Below are 16197 nucleotides of genomic sequence, written 5' to 3'. Positions count from 1 at the left end.
GTGTATATATATTTCCTTGAGTGAAATGTAATCAGCCAACATTCAACTACCTGTTCCGTAGGGGTTAATGGTACAGATAAGTGGTCCAACTGCACTGCTATATCATTTACAACTGCCTACTAGCTGGCTAAATGCACCTGTAGGAAGTGAAAACTCCTTTACTTTTTTAATAGTTAGTCCTGGCTACAGCAAAGGGGGATCAAAATTTAGGATCAGTTTTAGTAGGCTGCATTTTAAGTAAGACTTTGCAGAAGAGAAGGGTATGTGCACTGCGTGCTTCCACACGGCAACAGAAGAGCTGAAGCAACCTAAAGGTCAATGCTGGAAGTAAGGATGTAGGCTTCTGGCTTTGCTTATGTGTTTTCCATGGAAGTGAACTTCACATTCAGACGGGCACATCACAAGGCAACACCTTCTTACCTCTGCCAGAGAAAGGGATAGCAACCTCATCCTGTCTGAACTATGAAATACCACATTTTTTATTCTGAGATAGTGTTTCTCACTGCTGATTAAAAACAAGACTTGGCAAGCTGCATGTTGTGAGACCTAGACCCATCTGTAAACCAGATAAAGAGGAGAACTTGGGATTTTAATAGGATTGCAGTACACCTACAGTGATTTCCGGAATTGCATACTCAAGTCTCCTGTAGTCTCCATTGTAGAACAATGAGTATAACCCAGTCCAGATTAACTCACCCTTTTTAAATGGTAGGACTGGGTAAGTCAGTTTGAAGAAACTTAATGTTACTGCTGTACTAAGATAAAGAAACTTGTCAGCTTAGGAATGTTACCTCCAATCAATTTTGAATGCATGTTTGGCTCAAGAACTGGAAAGCAATTTCATTTTATATTTCCATATAGCCCATGTGGAAACAAGGATATGTTATAGGTAGAAATATAGCACTAACATTAAGCAGTAAATGCAAAAGCCACCCAACAGAAATGAAGGATGACACAGTTATGGGTAGTGCAAAAATGCAACAGTGGCGATAGTTCACAGATGATACAGTAACATCCACTTCAATTTAAAGTAAATTTTGCATCTGCAGTCCACTGTAAGACTAGGATTTCAATTTTCTCACCTTAACCTCATAGAGGCTTATGAATCAGTGATTTTGGAAGTTTTTTTTATCACACATGGGAAAGGCTGTAAAACTATGTGCATAGTAGACTGCAGATTCAGAAATCATTTTAAACAGAAGCCTTTGACAACGTTATCATATTTTCTGTTATCAAATGTTTGCAATACAGATACATTTGTGATTTCCTTTTATGGTAATACTTGGATTATATTCACCTTATACATTACCTGGTAAACACCCAATCTCTATGACCCTATTTATCTGCCTAAAGGAAGTTTGTTAGTGCTGGGCCAAGAGTCTAGACACAGAATGACAGTCTCGCTTTGGAACATAGCCAATCCCAAAAAGGATACAAGAGGCTGTGAATCATTTAGAAGACCTTATCTTTACTAGCTCATATAGGCACCAAGATGACAGGATTTCTATGCGTTAGTACTTGACAACACAGAAGCTTCCTCAGACTCCCAGGACACCCACATCAGCAGAAACCAAGATGCCTCTGCAGATTCCTTTTGTAATTTTACTATATTTATTAGATGGGTAGCTAGGGATTGCTCCATCTACATTAGTGGGCATAAGAAGCTTCAGACTACAAAACTGTTGCCCCTTGATGTAGGGAGGATCAGTCTTCACAGCATTCTTCTAATAAAATTAGAACTGTGTTACTGTCATAGCAGGCTGATACTTCTAGTGTACCTGAAGTCTCCATTACTCCCCAAACTCTTCAAGTCATACTGCATGCCAGCCTACTGAATCACAGAATGGTGTCTGATGTTAAAATAAAGCTTAATCCCTCAGTCTGCTCCAATATCCACACACTGAAGTACATTCTGCAAGTTCATTTGAGGATGAAGAGGTACTCAAGTCAAATATGCAGACACCATCCCACCTGGATATTATGAAATGTTTGTAGTTTCCACATCACAAGTAGAAGCAAATACAGAGTCACAGCAAAATGGACATTGATCATCTTCATTACAGCCCATAGTACCCTTAAAAAAACCCACAATGGTATGTTATACATCAAGTAGATCTCCATTGGTTTTTGCAAAAGCGTACCATCTTCTTTCCCCATTTTAAAATAAGCACCAATAGTAGGGGAAAAGAAGAAGGGAAGCATTAAAAGATCAGTCTGTCTCACACAGTTTATTTAACAATAGGTAATAAGAAATCAATTAACAGTCTATACAGTGATCGAAAGTTCATATTTATAAGTAATCAACTTTAATTGCATGATTTACAACATTTGAGGGTTTTTTGCTTTCTATTTTCAAGTTTTACAGAAAATGGAAGAGGAGGAAAAGGGAGGGGAGGGAAAGAGAAAGCAAGCATAAAGAAGAAACCCCAGGGATTTTCTCTCAGGTTAAAATTATACCCTTGGAATAGTTTCTTACCCTCTTTATTTTTTCCTTTGTTAGATGTAAAAATAACAAAAAAAATTCTTTCAAGAAAACAAACCACAATATATATACTACATCCATTTGGCAGCTGCCCCTGTGTATTTGCAAAAAAGTTGCCTTTTCTCTACATGTACAAATTTTAATACTTGAAGTTTAAGCAAGACTCTGGTATAGAAAATTCTTGGAGGACAAAAGTAGACTTCGGGAGGGAGACTGGGTTACTTAATATTTTTTTTACAGTTTTTAAAAGAATTGACATCTTTCCAACCAAAGAGGAAAAATCGGTATTTATCTTTAATATATATTTATATATATGCACTGTATTTTTAAAGCAACATTCACCCTTTTTTGTCCTCCAGTTTTAGGTAATGTTCTGTTTTGTTTTTTGCAGTAGACATGAGGAAAACCAGAATAGGGAAAAAGTTAACCATCTGCCTCAGTAAATTATAACTATCAATATTACATATTTTCATTAATTTAAAAAAAAATAAAACCTATTGGAGGCCAGAGAAGGGTCATTTGGTCAGCAGCCAAATAACTATCCCCTTCCCAAGCACCTCCCCAAAACAAAAACAAGAAAAAGGACTGGTTAGGATCCCAGCCATAACAAAAATATATTTTCTTTGTATTCTATTGTCCCTCAGGTTCATTTTGTTGGTTTTGAGTTTTTAAAACCATAAACTACTGCTGCAGAGTTCAGATGTATTCCAGGGAAAAATGTTCTGCTAAGAAAGATTCAAAAAAAACTGTCTTCAGTACAAAAGGTCTTGAGAAAATAAGTTTTTTTTTTTTGCTCCCAAAATGCTACAATGCGTCTTAGTGTATGTCTAGTGTACTCTGTGAAAGGTTTGAATTCAAGTCTGAATTATCTGAGCTGAGTCCCAGTTCTGTGGCACTTGCACCATGGAGACCTGCCATGCCTGGATTGCTAGCAAGCTGAGAAAGCATTGCACTCTGGTCCGGGCTGGCAAAGTGCCCCTGATCCATGGGGTTAGCTTGGGCAGCTACCAGTCCTGGATGTGGGGAGCTGGTCTGTGGGGAGACGTGATGTGGAGAAGGTTGAGGCTGCATCCTAGGGGAAGGGCTGGAATGGGGTGGCTGGGACTGGGGACGCGGTGAGGGGACAGGCTGTGGAGAACGCACTTGATTGGTGAGCGATGATGGAATCTGCTGGCCTTGTAAGTGTGGGGACTGGGCCTGGCTAGGGAGCATGTGCTGTTGGGGGCTCATGGGGTTGGGCTGAGCTGGTGATCCCATCTGCTGCTGGAGTAGCCGCTGCTGGAAAGCTTGCTGCAAACTTGATCCTGTGTCCGCACTCATTGCTTGTGGAAGTTGGCTCATCTGTCCCATGTTTCCTTGCTGCATCTGCTGCATGTGATGCTGCATCCGTTGCTGCTGCTGTTGGGGGTACCCAACTCCCTGGGGCTGTTGGAATTGGTTATGGTTGGCCATGCCAGGACCCAACCCCGGTCCTGCTCCTTGCTGCTGCTGCCGCTGCTGTTCAATCATTTGATGCCGTCTCATAAGGAGATCCCGAAACTGGGGAGACATTGCCGAGTGATTCATGTTCATTGGCTGGGCCTGAGGATTCATCCCACCCATGGCCTGCTGGGGTGGAGGCTGCTGAGGTGGCGACTGCTGGGGCATGCTGGGCCTCTGGACACCTGCTTGCATTGGATTCATGTTTTGCATGGCTGGATTTGGGTGCACACCTTGCTGCCCTGATATGGTCTGCTGCTGCTGCAGCCCTGGTTGCCCCTGAGGCATTCCAGGCTGTCCTGGCATGCCCTGTGGATTCTGGTTCCCAGCATACTTCGCAGCCCGCTGCTTGATGAAAGCAGCTAACAGCTGAGGGTTGGAGTGCAGGATGTTAAGTACCTGCTGCTGCTGCATGGGAGAGCTGGGAGACCTGAGTGTCCGCAGCAGGTTTTGTAAGGCTGCCTGGGGCAGAGAACTTGGTTTTGACTGAGCTGCACCAGGGACTTGACCCATTCCTGGCTGTGGTGACATATTCATCGGCTGCCCAGGCTGGGCCATTGACATCATTGATGGTCTCTGCATTCCTGGCTGCATCTGCTGAGGTTGGGGCAACCCGCCCTGGGCCCATGCAGGCTGTTGCTGAATTCCTGTTGGTCCCATTCCTTGATCTATGTGGCCACCAGGACCTCTGGCCATCTGAGGCTGTGTCACACCCATAGGCTGTATTGGATTCATTTGAGGCATCTGGTGTGGAATTGGCCTCTGGAAAATTGGAACATGAGCCATCTGCCGCTGGTGATCTGCTACTCGCTGTATCTGCATGGCTATTTCCACTGCTGCTGCAGGAGGGCCCTGGATAGGTGGCTGAGCAGTCTGAGGAGTTGTTGGAGGAGTTACCTGGCCACCTGCCTTTCCTTGGGACACAGCACCAGGAGGTTGAATTCTTGAAATGCTAAATGGAGGCACGTTATTGGGAGGTGCAGGTTGTGGCTGCGAGGCAGGCTGGGGTGGAGGCTGTGGCTGTGGGGTCTGAGGAGTTGGGGGCTGCTGGCCTGTTGGAGTAGTTGGTGTGGCTGGTGTTGGCGAGGGCAGCCCTTGCTGCTGGCCTACCATGCCGGTCCTGTTCATGCTCGCCATCCTCCTTCGGAGCATCTGGGCCTGCTGCAGGCGGTGCTGAAGCTGTTGCTGACGAAGCTTGTGTTTGATATTGAGGCAAAAGGGCACTGGGCACTTGTTCTCCTGGCAGTGCTTAGCATGGTAGCAGCAAAGAGCAATGAGCTGCTTGCAAATTGGGCATCCTCCATTGGTTTTGCGCTTGCAACCTTTGGTGTGTTGGACAACCCTCTTCATCTTCTGACAGGACGGCAGTGAACAGTTGGCATTGCGACACTGGCAGGCATGGACCAAAGACTGGATGCAGCGTTGGATGCTCAGGCGACGTGAATCACCAGGGCTCTGAGTGGTGGCTGTCTGTTGGTTGTTGCTCTCATCATCAATACCAAGACCCAGTTTCTCCATCTTGTGCTCATGGTTTTTAGTGTTATAGCAGGTGATGCACAGGTCATAATCCTAAAAACAGACATAATTAGTCAGATAACTGGCCATGTTGCCCAACATAAGCACACAAGTTTATCAACTCTAAAAAACTCAATAGCATTTCAGTAGAATTCTATGGCTTGAATAAGACAGTCTTCATTAGTGTAATCTCAAATTGCTAATCATGAAGCTGTCCAATAAAAAATTCTTAAGACTTATGCGTGTGAGCATCCCCACCCAGAAAGAGCAGGAAAATCTGATCTGATCAATATAGATCAGAGAACTAACTTCTTATGCTGGGAAAGGTGAAGGATAAACACACGCTGAACACCATGCAATGAAGATCAGTGCAAGTGGCACAGAACATTAGGACTAGTATGGAGAGCAACACAGGTGAAGGGTTGTCTCCCCAACAGGTGCAGTCCTGCCATATTTAAGCACACCCTGTCCTCAAGCAAACAGCGATCCCTACAAAAAGTGCCTTAAGATGGTACATTTCCATTATCTATCTGGCTGTAATATTCTAAGGTAGGTATTCTGTCAGCAGAACTACATTAAGATGGAAGGGCTACCCATGCATTCTTTCACGATCAGTACCAAAGGAAAACAGCCGACTCTGGGGTGGGATATTAAGAACATTTGCTTTAAAAATGTCCCAATATAAAATCCTATACCAGCCACATTAAGGATCACATGATTAAAGAAACCCCTGCCCCACAACTCCATACACCTCTGAGTGCAATGTAACCAATTGTTCCATTACAGGACAAACATACCTCGCAGACGGTACAGTGCCACCTTGTCTCCACGTGGTGCTTGCATTCATTGCAGGTATAAACAAAACGGTCCTGGCTCTGAGTGTGCAGCTCTACCAGCATGCACATAGTCGACCACATCGCCCTTCGTAGTGAGGAAAACTCAAGGTGTTTGTCTCTGGCAAGGGTGAGGAAGGCATCACGCCCATCCATTAAGTCACACGGAATGAGTGGGTCAGGTTCAATGATGGGAGGCAAGGAGTTGGCTTGAGGACCAGCCATGAGACGAATCACAAAGAATACCTGAAGAAGAGAGTGGCTGAGTTTAGGTTCTAGTCTAAGACTAAGCTATCTCCCTTAACTACACAATATTTATTGTTCTAGGGCTTTTAATCTTAGTGTGAAATGCTTGAATAAGTCAGCAGGCTACAAAGATCAGAAATAGGCCTCAGTTGCTCTGTATGAGAGCACTGAGTGATCCCACAATTAGAAGTAAGTCCACCCTCCACATGCACTAACTGAACACTGAAATGTAACCAATTAATTTCCCCTGGTGATCCAGTCACAAACAGTGGCAAACAAGTGCAACTGATTGAGGGCCTAACAAAGTGCAACAACTTCAAGGTGTCTAAAATGGCAGAAAATGCCACTTTCGGAGAGGAAAGCATCTCCAATACAATTATCTGGTCTATAATGTAATAGTATGTTTAACTAACACTGATATTTTACTTCATTTATCAGAACAAACCAATACAGGTAACCTCAGCCTGATTGCATGCCTCCATGTGATCATAATTTAGTGTTTTTCTCTGTCTTTCCTTACCACTTCTTTCTTTGTCATCGTGTGTTTAGACTGTGAACTTATGCACTTTTTATATTTTATGCTGCACAATGCCTTAGAATTTGGCAAAAAAAGTCAACTTTTCAATTTACAAAATTCAGTCCTTAAAATAGCTATGCAGGTTATTAGTCTCTAAAAGATGATTATTATATATTCTTTAAATAAGGGAATCGGGGCGGGGGAGTTGGAGTTCACACAAATAGAAACATATGAGCTACTTGTTATTTCCATAATATTTCTGTGTGTGTGTGTGCGCGCACGCGTGCATCTGCATGTGTGGTGTGGTCTGTTGCTCATTTCAGTACTGCACTCCCTCTGAAGGATTAAATGAGGAATGGGCCTAAGTTGTTGACAAATTAAAAGAGGTTTATTTGGGCTTAATAGAACTTACGCGACAGAATGGCAGAAATGCTCTCCCTGCTTTCTCTGTCCCCAGTCCGAGGACAGGTCTCTCTTGTCAGCTTCAGTATTGCTATTATTTCAGAATGTGTAACCTACTGCCTAGCAAGAGAATTCCAGAAAAACGTCTATTTCTGCTTCATTGACTACGCTAAAGCCTTTGATTGTGTGGATCACAACAAACTGTGGCAAATTCTGAAAGTGATGGGAGTACCAGACCACCTTACCTGTCTCCTGAGAAACCTGTACGAGGGTCAAGAAGCAACAGTAAGAACCAGACATGGAACAACCGATTGGTTCAAAATTGGGAAAGGAGTACGACAAGGCTGCATATTGTCACCCTGCTTATTTAACTTATATGCAGAGTACATCATGAGAAATGCCGGGTTGGATGAATCAGAGGTTGGAATTAAGATTGCTGGGAGTATTATCAATAACTTCCGATATGCAGATGATACCACCCTAATGGCAGAAAGCGAAGAGGATCTCAAGAGCCTCTTGTTGAGGGTGAAAGAGGAGAGCGCAAAAGCTGGTTTGAAACTCAACATTAAAAAAACTAAGATCATGGCATCTGGCCCCATCACTTCCTGGCATATAGAAGGGGAAGAAATGGAAGCAGTGACAGATTTTACTTTCTTGGGCTCCAAGATCACCGCAGATGGTGACTGTAGCCATGAAATTAAAAGACGCTTGCTCCTTGGGAGGAAAGCTATGGCCAACCTAGACAGCATAGTAAGAAGCAGAGACATCACCTTGCCGACAAAGGTCCGTCTAATCAAAGCTATGGTTTTCCCAGTAGTAATGTATGGCTGTGAGAGCTGGACTATAAGGAAGGCTGAGCGTTGAAGAATTGATGCTTTCGAACTGTGGTGCTGGAGAAGACTCTTACGAGTGCCCTGGACTGCAAGGAGGTCAAATCAGTCCATCCTAAAGGAAATCAACCCTGAGTGCTCATTGGAAGGACAGATACTGAAGCTGAAGCTCCAATATTTTGGCCACCTAATGCGAAGAGAAAACTCCCTGGAAAAGACCCTGATGCTGGGAAAGACTGAAGGCAAAAGGAGAAGGGGACGGCAGAGGATGAGATGGCTAGATAGCATCACGGATGCAATGAATATGAACTTGAGCATGCTCCGGGAAAGAGTGCAGGACAGGAAGGCCTGGCGTGCTATGGTCCATGGGGTCACGAAGAGTCGGACACGACTGAACGACTGAACAACAACAACAACAACAACAACAACAACAACAACAACAAACCTACTGCCTACTTCCAAAACCACTGAAGGTGGCTATTCAAGTGTTATTTTTGCTCTTACCTCCTTGTGCTTCTCCATAGTGGCATACAGTTTCTGGGAAAGGTCATTGGAGACATTGGGCATTCCGGGCTTCTTTTTATTACCACGACTCAAGCTGCTCTTATTTTTACTGGTCTTCTTATTGTTCTTCTTTTTGGCATTTTTGCTATCTCCTTTGCTGACCTGGAAGGGAACCCAGAATTTAAGTCATGTTTGAGAATGGCAAGGTACAGTCTGTTTAGGACTTGACATTGCCTGGAATAACTAAACTATCATCGAGAAGCAGGTTAACAAAATACTTGTTAGACCACTGATGCCAAAGCTGCTGGTGCTGAGGCAAAGATGCCAGGCAGAGCCAAACAAAAGCTTGTAATGGTATGCAGATCTTTCAGCCATCCATGTTAGACACAAGAACCGTGGCAGATGGAACACTCTTCAGTCCATTTTAACAAGTGATTCTTGAATGAAAGCAAAATGCCTTTGGTTGGTCCCTAGTCCCTTGCTTTTTATCAACTACCCTACAAGCAGTTAATAATTCTAGTGATACACCCTTTGCTTTGATGCAATTTAATTTGCTAGTTGCAGATTTTAGAAAAGTGAAGGCTGGCAATTGTTGGGTATAAGCTACTTCCTTACATCAGTGCTCTCATTGCTAGTGTTCTCTTCTCTCTTCCGCTCTTCCTCCTCTTGTTCTAGCTCCTTAATGCTCTCTTCTAGAACATTTGGCCAGAAGTCCCCTTCGAAGTAAGGCAACTCTTTCGCACTTGTTAGACGGTCTTCTGTTGCCTGCTTAAAAATATCCTGCAATGCAAAATGTTTGTCAGGATGCACCATATTGAAGACAACACTCAAAGCTGAAAAATTCTGGGACACATGTGCAAAAGGTGAGCTATTCTCTCTTGAACTCCCCCCCCCCCCCCCCAGTTTCTACAAGCTATTTTGGTTATATAGCTTCTAGTTGTTTAAAAACTGTATTTAGGGTTATATAGGGAAGATGCAACATTTTTTCTAATCATGAATGTTGAAGCGCCTCAATGGTCTAAATGCTTTTCAATCATCAAATTAAGCACTGAGATATCAAGTACTCTTCTCAAATACTCTTCTGAAAAAACATTTTTACATTTTTCTAGAAATAAGTTCCTATTCCGTGATAAACAGAGGTGCAAGAACAGAAGTGATGCATCTAATTCACAACCAACCTTGTAATCATGGACTATGCGCTCTGACACAGATTTATCCAGCATCTTTTTGTACCATTCTTGCAGTCGTTTGGGTTTGGGTATCTTTTGGTCAGGAGGATGGCAATGAAAAATATAATCATCTCCTTCACTAGGGGGGCAGGCCCAGATATGTCCAGTTGTATATCTAATAATATTTAAAGAAAAACCAAGACCATTATTCTATTATCCATTATCATTAACAGTGATTCAATGTGCTGCCCACTTCATTCATCCATCTTTTCAAAAGCAATATTTTTTCCTCTACTTGCAGTCGGCAGAATCAAGAACTAAGCAGTGTTATATCTACAGACCTCAGGAGAAGTGTGTGTATGACTCCAGATGACTTCAGGCACTGGCAAGACCCAAAACTGCTTAGCTGGAGCAACAGAACTACTCGAAATATCTTCAAACCATTCTAAGGGTTTGAGAAGCCTAGTAAAGCAGACAATGGAAAAAACTATGTCCATCCTTATTCATCTAACCTCTGCCAGTACCTCACTATATAAATAGCTAGATAGAACCGGTACTCAATTATATCTGCAAATTGGGAGAAATCTCAATGTTATATGTGATTATTTCAGGCATCTCAGTAGCCTACCCCTACCTTCTTTAATTTTAGGTTCCTTTTCTTTGGAGATGGAAAATAAGAGCTTTAGGTTCAGAGGGATTTAAAATATGTATTGGTGTTTTAAATTGTCCACAGTTCTCCTCTGTACCTTTCCCCAACTTGACTTTTAATTTTGGGCATTCCTCTTTCTCTTCCATTACCATTAATCCCAGGATCCCCTGGATCCAACTCCAGGATTTACCATAAGCTTTTAAGCAGGTTCTGTAGATTATAGGTTGGTGGGTAGAGTTGATAAGATGTAGTAAGGCTGCCTTTCATTTTAGAAGTTGTTCAGGATCTGGTGTCTATGTTTCTACCCTTGAAACTACTCTCTCAATATTCCCTGCTGCTCTACCAACTAATTTCTGCTTTAATTTTTGCTTGCTAGTTCATGACAATTTATGCATACTTAGTTGACCATTCTGATTATGATTTAATGGCATTAAGTCACCCACTCCTCAGTCTTATGCAGTTTATCTTCTCTTTCAGCAACCAATATGTGGTGACCAACAGTCTGTACATCTTGATAGTTTATTTAGGTAGACAACTTCTATATGACTCAATTCGATGGCAAAGAACACTTAGGTTTGTCAGTGAAAAAATGGCTACTTTACCAAGGTAAGACTTCTGTAGTAACTATGATTTAAATAAGCAGAGAAGCAACAAAACCTCACTGATAGAGATCTCAAAATGTGTTTTTGCTCAGATTTAAAATTTTGTGTAATTCAAAAACTGACTCCACAATGATGGATGTATTATTTGGAACTTCTCTTATGACTATATCCGCCTCCTTATTCCACCTTTTCTTCAAACTCAACCCACTTTCACTTGCTTATTTTACTTTGTTAATGTCAGATATTAGATTAAACCTGTAGTCCATAATACGTCTCACAACACAGCTTGCTTTTTTCTTTTTTTTTACTTTAACCCTGCTTTTGAGACAAAACTTATCTCCCAAAGTGGCTCATGGATGAAAACTTCAATAGAATATTGGTGGTGGATACTGTACATAAATGAAAATGAAACACAGGCCCTGCTCTCAGGCATACAAACTATAAAAAGAAATGACAAGGAAGAATTAAGGGAAAAGGTAGAGAAGGAAAATCAATTTGACAATAAAGCTGGCCAATGGTCAGAAACTACAAGGGAACTTCACACTGCTGATAGAGACAATGAAATAAGAATACCTTTTTTTTCTTCTAAATCAGTATTTCAAGAATTGTTCCTTTTTTACTCTTGTTGGGCACATACTGTTATCCTGGAACTCTACATAACTGACAATTCTCCCCTCGCTGAAGGGACTAAAAATGCATTCTACAGTTTTAACAAGCAATCTGGTCTTAAATTCTTACTCTCCACTAAGGGTATACTAGTCAAGGCATATCTAGACTTAGAATACAAAATATACCTTGAAGATATACCATCTTCAATCATTTTTATATTATGGAACTTTACATAAGAGAAAGCTTACCCCAATTTCTTGACATATTCCAGGTACCCTATTAGTATTTCATGATAGACAGCAGTCCTCAGACATTTAGGGCGGAAGAAATGAACACTGTCAAGGTAAGATATGTATACTCGCCTAGATAAAGAACAGAGAAAGTTCATAATTCCAGGCCATAACCAGAAGTATTTTGCAATATTTAAATATCTGCCCATTCTCTTTCCCCTCTTTCAACAAAAAGGTGTCATTTGTGTTTAAATTAAGGTGTCATTAACACTGGAGGAATTTGCCATCCTTCACATTTTTTTACCTTCCTCCTTCACAGCTATCTCAATTACACTGCCATTTTCCTATCCGAGCTATCTTTATCCATTTTCCACATAATATTTGTACTTTGTTCTCAAACTTAATATATAGCACTCTCACCTCTGGAAGAATGAAACACAAGACTGGTTTAGACACAATGTCCAACCATGCTTTGGTCCTACAAGAATGAACCTTCCAGGAGCTGTAGGCTTGCATGATGCAACTCTCTTCCTAATTTGAGGCAAGCCATAGTTTACCATTTTGTCTGAAGTGGCAAACAGTGGTTTGCATTTGACCTGCAAACCAGGATTGGCGACTGGGATCAAACTGTGGTTGCCAATCCCAGTTTGTAGGGCAAGTGCAAACCATAGTTTGCCAGTTCAGACAAAATGGCAAACTATGGCTTGCCTCAAACCAGGAAGGGAATTGCATGTGCAAGAGGAGGAGGAGGAGAAGGGAGTGTGCAAATCCAGAGGTCCTTGAAGATTTGTTCTTGTAGTGTCAGATCTTGATTACTGTTTGGAATGAGATTTGCTAGGCATAACTCCCTAGCCTCCAATGATGGCTGTTCCCACATGCTTCGTAAGGTATGTCCACTATTACAGTAACAAACATATATTAAGTCTTATTAACACTGCAGCATTTTTAACTCTGTTGCAACTTATGCAATCTAGTAGAAGTTAAGTTAGGACAATAAGCAAAAAACGTAAGGCAATAGTTTATATCAGGAATGGGGAACCTCTGGCCCACAGGCTTAATATAGCCAATGAGAGTTCCCCATCTGACTTGCCAGATCTTTTGCCAGACCCCCCAACCCTTGCCCCTAAAGCCCCCAACCCTGCTGGGTTTTCCCCAGTTCAGAGGTGCAGAAAGGTAGCCTTCTGTAGCGCTGAGCTAGGAAATTATGATGTAGTAGATGGGACTCTCCCTGATGTCATTTGTCCCCTGCCTGAGGAGGGGGGTGTCCCAGGAGGGAACCTCTGGTAGTAGGCTCTTAAAAATGCCACAGCCTAGCATCAACATTCTTCTGCCTTCCTTTCCTGCAAGGTCAGAGAGAGCACCGGGGGTGGGGATGGGACCTTCAGCTGTTGCTCAGCAGGGACTCTGAGCCCCTTTGTCAAGCATCAGCTGAAATAAGAATCCTCCCTGCCTTCCTTTCCCACTTGGGGGGGGAGACGGACACGCACATGACTTCCTTTGCTGCTGACTGGAGGCATTTACCTTCATCAAGCTAGCAGTGGGGAGGAACCTGATGGCCCCAAATTTTGGTTTGGCTAGCAAGGCAGCCAAAAATTATAGACCCTAAAGATAAACATATGAAGGAGAGGGAAGCTAGTATAAACAGCAGCCTTCTATATAATAGTAGAACTAGGTTCAACTAATGGTGCATTCCACTAAATCAGATAAAGGAATCTTGCCTTTAACAACGCAGTCAGCAGATTTTAAGCTGAGTCAAGCTGTTCCTATAAAGCAAATTCCAGCTGCTTCTAAAAAGCAAGCAATTATTCCTAGCATAAAATAAGCCCCTTCTACCAAGTAAAAACACTTGCCCTTGCATTGGGAAAAGTCAGCCTTGTGTGAGAGGCAAGTGAGGGATAGGACAAGAGAAGAGGGTAGTTGTCTTAAACTGTATAAACCAATCTTGCTTCTTGGCTAAAATTTTCAACAGCTCTTAGTAGTCTGAAATCTTATGTTTAGCAACAATCCAACTGTAATCAAAAGAATAAACTTATCACAATGTAGTTCTTTACCTCTGGTTGGGCTGTGGGCAATCTGACCCATACTCCTGAACATGCATACCAAAAAAGCACAAATCTACACCATCAATCTCCTCAAAAGCAAAGAGGGCTTTTGTTCGATAAGGGAACTGTTCTGCCATCTCTCCACTATCTACAAACCTGCAAAATTAAAAGGCATCATTTAAAGGCTGAAGACTAACATGACAAAACAAAAACAGCAAACTGAATCCCATCATGTGACAAAGAATAAAAAATAAGGATATTGTCCCAGAAAGAAATAATATGTTTTAACTGCTGCTGTTTTTTATTTTAATGATGGATTTATTGTTTTAAGTTGTTTTAATTTTTTTCATGTAAGCTGCTTTGATTGTCTTGACAGTAAAGTAGCATACAAATAATAAACTAAACCTAACTTAACCAAAATCACCCATTCAACAGTTCAGTGTCTACAACTCACTTGAAAAATTATTCTCTTTTCGGCTTGCTATAATGCAGAGAGTAACATTTGATACCAAAAATCAGTGCTCAAGTTTATCACCTTGCGATCATCACACTTACTTAGTTAAAACATTTCTTGGCCACCTTTCAGGGCAGAAACCCTCCCAAGGCAGCGTACAACAATAAAATACATAAAACTGATTAATGCAACTTACTTTCAAAAATCACCACTGTTATACTGGAAAAGTTGAAGTGCTTTTAAATCAAATTATTCAAAAGAGGAAGGCTTGAGCATATTATATATGTCAGATACCACCAACAGCAAAGATATTGCCAGTGCTCTTTTGATTACCCAAATAACATTTTGTATTGCCTAAACACATACAGCAGTAGTAAAACGTGAGGATTCACGCAAGAACACAATGTAATGCTTAAAGGCTTGAAAAAAAATCATACCTTGCTTTCATTCCTGGTTTAACCTCTACAGTTTTCTCTGAAGTATGAACCACTCTAACAATGACTTCGCCTGACTCAGGGTGATTCTGTCTTCTCAGAAAGTCATTCACTCTGTTCTCCAAGAATGTACCAAGTCTTGTGGTTGGTAATCCTATATAAAGGAAGAATTCTTAATATACTAGTAACTCACCAGAACCAAAAGAGCCTCTAAGTATGCCCTTAAACTTGTAGCTCCACTGGTAAAATCTGCACACAGTTGCCCTTGATGATCAACTAAAGCTTCTTTGATTAATCTGCCAATTAAATATTGCAGCACTGAAGAGTGATCAGTTACCCTGATTATCAGTTTTCAATAAAGGTAGTAATCTCATCATTATGCAAGTGCTCGCCACTAAAAACAATCCATGAAAACCATCATCTAAATGAAGAAAAATGAATTTATCTAGAAGCATTTATTTATTTACAATATTCATATACCACTCCACATCTAAACAGATTCTGGAGTGATGAACAACAAGAGATAAAATGATAAAAAGAATAAAACACCATATTAAAATTATTCTTTTTTAAAACAGAGTGCTAATAAAAACAAGACAGTGGCTCTGTTCTAATTCAGCACTGTTTCCAGTGGCTGGCCACATGCCTCTGGGAAACTCACAAGGAGAGCATAAAGGCAACAGCCCTCTCATGATCTATCTCCGGCATCTAGAACTATCCACCATGACAAGATATTTGCTGAACTGATTGACTACTCAAGAAAAAGAACTTGGTGAATAGCTCACTGAGATGTTGTATGCAGCAGTAGAGAGAAAAAAAGGCAAATTCCATATCAGGAATGATTAGGAAATGAATTGGGAATTAAATAGCACATACGATACTGCAGCATCCCTACCCCCACCTCAAGCAATGATCCCAATAAATCTAGGAAGTTTAATTATGGGAAAAAGCAAACAGATGTTGAGACTTGAAATATCCAGTCTCATATGGTAGTTTGGTTTCCATTTTAGGAGAATGGAGCTGAAGAATAGTTGAATAGTTATGTTGCAAGTTAATGTCTTCCATATTTCAAGGATGTGTAGAGAACCGGGCCTCCTAATTGCGCCTTGTCAGTGCAACTTACCAGGCAGTTACCAACAGCAAAGCATTTGTACGTTTGCCTCAGTTTTTTAATTATAAAATGATCAAAGATTCATAACT

The 16197-nt window shown here is 41.4% G+C and overlaps 1 protein-coding gene across 1 annotated transcript in view; it reads right to left on the bottom strand.

Annotated features, from left to right (window-relative positions):
* Positions 1 to 1453: 1453 nt before the first annotated feature.
* The window catches only part of EP300 (EP300 lysine acetyltransferase), a 103807-nt gene continuing 89063 nt past the window's right edge, over positions 1454 to 16197 (bottom strand). Inside the window, exons 24-31 of the mRNA XM_084809943.1 lie at positions 15001 to 15151; positions 14119 to 14265; positions 12086 to 12199; positions 9987 to 10152; positions 9424 to 9588; positions 8809 to 8970; positions 6274 to 6555; positions 1454 to 5530 (exon numbers count right to left, since the gene is read on the bottom strand). Of these exons, the coding sequence (XP_084666069.1) occupies positions 3299 to 5530; positions 6274 to 6555; positions 8809 to 8970; positions 9424 to 9588; positions 9987 to 10152; positions 12086 to 12199; positions 14119 to 14265; positions 15001 to 15151 (3419 nt within the window). The 3' untranslated portion in view covers positions 1454 to 3298. The remainder of the gene's footprint in view (positions 5531 to 6273; positions 6556 to 8808; positions 8971 to 9423; positions 9589 to 9986; positions 10153 to 12085; positions 12200 to 14118; positions 14266 to 15000; positions 15152 to 16197) is intronic.

Source organism: Heloderma suspectum, chromosome 7, assembly GCF_057233095.1.
Source record: "Heloderma suspectum isolate Gila_16-S chromosome 7, 16-S_ref, whole genome shotgun sequence".
In the NCBI taxonomy this organism is placed as follows: domain Eukaryota; kingdom Metazoa; phylum Chordata; class Lepidosauria; order Squamata; family Helodermatidae; genus Heloderma; species Heloderma suspectum.
Note: the sequence above shows the minus strand (reverse complement) of the source record. Positions and strands in the feature narration are given on the sequence as shown.